The sequence below is a fragment of the Macrobrachium nipponense genome, chromosome 22 (assembly GCF_015104395.2).
Source record: "Macrobrachium nipponense isolate FS-2020 chromosome 22, ASM1510439v2, whole genome shotgun sequence".
NCBI classification, from domain to species: Eukaryota; Metazoa; Arthropoda; class Malacostraca; order Decapoda; family Palaemonidae; genus Macrobrachium; species Macrobrachium nipponense.
The window spans coordinates 20,334,300-20,338,426 of NC_087213.1; the positions used below are offsets into that span (position 1 = coordinate 20,334,300).

The 4,127-nt window shown below is 37.9% G+C and overlaps 1 protein-coding gene across 1 annotated transcript; it reads right to left on the bottom strand.

Annotated features, from left to right (window-relative positions):
* Window positions 1-859: 859 nt before the first annotated feature.
* Window positions 860-1,300, bottom strand: LOC135198215 (uncharacterized). Its single transcript, XM_064225788.1, has one exon. It carries the CDS (start codon window positions 1,298-1,300, stop codon window positions 860-862), a length of 441 nt encoding a protein of 146 aa, XP_064081858.1.
* Window positions 1,301-4,127: the final 2,827 nt, after the last annotated feature.

Sequence of the window (4,127 nt, forward strand, 5' to 3'; positions counted from 1 at the left end):
CAGCAAGAAATAATCAATCAGTCAATCAATTCACGGTACACGATACATAATCTTCTACTTTCCATTTTATCAAGAAAGTTTATCTTATAGCAACGTTCTTCTATCCTCTGTCGTGAATGCGTTCATCACGGTTAAATTATCACAGTCATCATCTACATTAGCTCCCTCTGTCTGTAATTGGAATATCTTACGAGATATGCCAAGATATGTTTAGACAAATTCTACTATCGCCGTGATCATGGTCTCAATCTCTAGACCTTTCTCTCTTTCCCATTTCGTCTCTCGTGGATTGGGAAGGGGCTCGCGACGATTCCTTAAACCGGCCAAGTCCCTCTTAAGCTCCTTAGTGATTCCTGATCCCTTTTAAGACAATCCTAAATTACTGACAACGATGCTGTAGTCACGAGGAAACTGACTCTTAGGAGTCATGGACTTATCATCAGCTCAGAAAACACAAAACCTGTTTGGGTGAACATTTTCTTATATACTAAAAAAAAAAGAGAGAATGAGTTACTGAATAACGTAGAGAAGACACTAATACTGTTCATCCGGCAGTTCGTATTTTATGTAAATAGTGTAAACTTAACACATGTATACATCTACGAGCTCACTTGTGATTGAACATAATAAGGAAAAATAGAAAAGAATAGTTGGAATGAAATGTTTCCTTTTATCGTTACTCAACTGGCTACTCCGTTGTAGTTTTTCCTGGGAGATTCTTAATGCTATCATTTTTATGAGTTGATATGAAAACCGAAAAGTTAGTTATTTCAGATACAGTGCAGACAATTTTAACCTACGGAATCAGTTTACCTTAGACATTGTCACTAATGATTAACCTTTGATGATGATCACGTAATCATTCCAGTTCTAGACCTGTAGAAATGTTATACCCCAAAAATTCATGGCGCCATCCTTCAATTATGTTGTTCATCTTGGGCAAATCTTCTTGTATCCTTTCAAAACAGGACCACATTTCAATTTCAAATTTAGTTTGGCGACGCGTATTCCTACGGCCAGGCCGCCCAATCCAGGTATCCTCATAGTAGTCCACAATAGGTAAAGCTTCGGCTGGAAATATATTTTCATCCATTAGTGCGCTGAAAGTTTCGACGACTCGATCTGCAGGAACGAAGGCAAGGGCTAGTAGCATGCGAATGTTTAGCGAAAACTCAGCATCAGTGTCATACCTTCTCTTGAGTCCGAATTCACAAACTTTTCTATATACACACCGACACAAATGAAAAAAGCACCCGTACTGATTACTAGATGGCAATTCTTCCTTAACTGCCTTTACCATAGCGGGCTCAAAACCTGTGCTTACAGACTCAACATCTAAAGGAGATGCTATTGTTTTAACAGTTGTAAGGAAATTTCTATATGTTTCTTCTCTCTCATTCGGTAATTAGGCATAAATCAAAGGTATGACATAACCGTTTTTCATTCCATGAATTGTATAAAGCTGCTCGAAAATAACTGGCACAGTTTTAAAGGTACCGTCCATAAAATAATGCTTGCATGAAGCAAGCACACTAAGATTTTTTTGGGTTGAAAATACCAGCATTCTGTCATCTACTTCTCCGGAATCGAACATCAAGAAAGATTCGCCCCTGCTTGTTCTCATATCTTGTTCTAATAATATTAATTCGTTTCGATGATTAACAGTTGATCTACATTGCTCTTCCTTCCTCACTCGATTGATAGTTCGCTTTATGCTGCTGGTTTGTCGAATTTCCAGAGTGGTTATGTTCATTGGAAGTAGAACTGATGGAGCCATCAACTGTTATAGCGCGGCCTTTGCACTTTTCAGCAAAATGTTGGCATTTCCAATAGACCTTTGACCTTACTTGCTTGTCTTTCACATGTACGAATCCGTCCAGTAATAACATGGCTCTTCCTTTCTCGCTTTGAATAAATTCAGCCATGTCTTTTTGCAAAGGGTGTATCCTCTAAACTAAAAAAATCTTTTTGAGTTTTCTTGGAAATGAACAAAGTATTATGTTTAATTGTTTATGTTTATAGCTATCTTTTTCGAACAACTGTTATGTTTATCTTTTTCGAATAATTGTTATGTCGAACAATTACTTTTCGAATAATTGTTTTTGAACAACTGTTTTCGAATAATTGTTTTCGAATAATTGTCCGGATACGCCGTATTTATAAAAGAGCCTCTAGCTTTATATCGCTAAATCTTTTTTTTCCCTTTTTCTCAGTCCTAATTCAGTCTATCTTGGTAATCTGTAAGTCCATCTGTCACTTTTCAATAGGATATTATTAGTGTCTGCAGCAACCATATACCATATATATATTTTAACAGCATTTATCATGTTGTTTTCTTTGAGGTTTGAAATTCCCCATCTACCTCGCGCATGGACTCCCTGGAACCAGGGATAGTGCATGCAATGGTCATCTTGCCAATATGGAAATGTCAACAGTATTCCAGTTATGATTGTTAAAGAACAAAAGAACAAACCTACGATTTTCTATTTTCATATTACTTCCTTTCATTGCTTCCAAGTTTCCCTTTTTGAAGGCTCCTTTGAAACTCTCTCTCTCTCTCTCTCTCTCTCTCTCTCTCTCTCTCTCTCTCTCTCTCTCTGAGGACATTAAAAAGAGTTCAAATTATCTCATAGCAATTACTGGGTACAATCTCTGAAGTATTCTTGTAGTGACAGGCTTTTTCTGAACATAACTCTACCTGATATCTTGTCCATTACAATATTCAATACAGGACTAAATTTACTCCTGTACTTGTATTCCAAAGCTAGAGATAATCTCTTATGTAAACCTGCTTAGACGTGCTGAGCGATGGTAATTCTTTGACTGATCTTTCATGTTACAATTTTAATGTATTTGTTTCTTCATTCACTATTTTCTATAATAATATCCGAACAGGTTAATCCAAGTCTAGCTATGGAACCTCTGTTTTAAATCAAGTGAAAATGAAAGAGGCATTAGGATATATCGATATCTTCGAAATTACTCGTGATTTTTCTTGCAGTTACACACACGCAATGTTTATGATCAATTGCCACATCTGTATATATGCATTCACAAAAATCTAGCATATAAGCGTATATACTTCCACATGCGAGAGCTATAATACGGACGAACAAACCCCATGTATTTTCTTGAATTCTTATACGCATATCCCATTTCATTCCATAACAAATACAGTAAATACTCTTATAAAAAAATGTTAAACTTCAAATAGGGATATTTATTCCCTTAGTAACCAATTCCCACTGGATTTTTGCTCTCGTAGAGGCCACGCGTTACGACGTTATTGTCATTGGAAATGTTGCCACTTAACAATATAATAGCGCAGGAATTTCCATATCATTTAGCGACCTTTTAACCTGAAATCGTAATTCAGTAATCTATATCATAGCTATCGTCACTAACGAGAGGGTCGTGACTTAGCTACGAGTTCGGGGGGTCGTATCTTTCCCATCCAAGACTTATTATTATTTTTTCATTCTTCCGTCGGAGAAGAGAATTTATCATCATCGAGTTATTCATCATCGCCCTTCCTCATAACCTCTCCCCTAATATCTCGCTTTCCATCATCGCTGGTCCGTCCGTACCTCCTCCGTCCTTTCTCCTTCTCTCCTTCCATCCCCTCCCTCTCTCTCTCCCTTCCTTCACTTCAGCACCGGCTATGGGCTGTAGGAATAACGATAGGCAGAACCCCAGGGACTTCGTCAAGGGACACCATGATGAATAACAAGGAGGGGGAAGACAGAACTGACTTTTTTGTCAATATTTTAGGAAAAGTTTAATGGAGTCATTTTGGGAATTTGACTAGGGTGGCCCCGGAGTGCTCTCTCTCTCTCTCTCTCTTCTCTCTCTCTCTCTCTCTCTCTCTTAACCTTTTACCGCAGAGCATATTTTCTCTCTCTCTCTCTCTCTCTCTCTCTCTCTCTCTCTCTCTCTCTCTCTCTCCTGTTTCCGCAGAGCATATTTCTTGTCTTGAATGTTATCTTAACTTTTGTATATTGATGGGGTTAGTGAGAGAGAGAGAGAGAGAGAGAGAGTCGAAGAATGGCAGACAGGGAAAGAACTAAGGGCGTAAAGATTCACAACTTCAAACTTTTGAAGAAATTGATGGGAGTTACACTCTCTCT

Bases quoted from the DNA above. Each gene is read 5' to 3' on its own strand.
- LOC135198215 (XM_064225788.1), bottom strand. From the start codon at position 1,300: ATGGTAAAGGCAGTTAAGGAAGAATTGCCATCTAGTAATCAGTACGGG.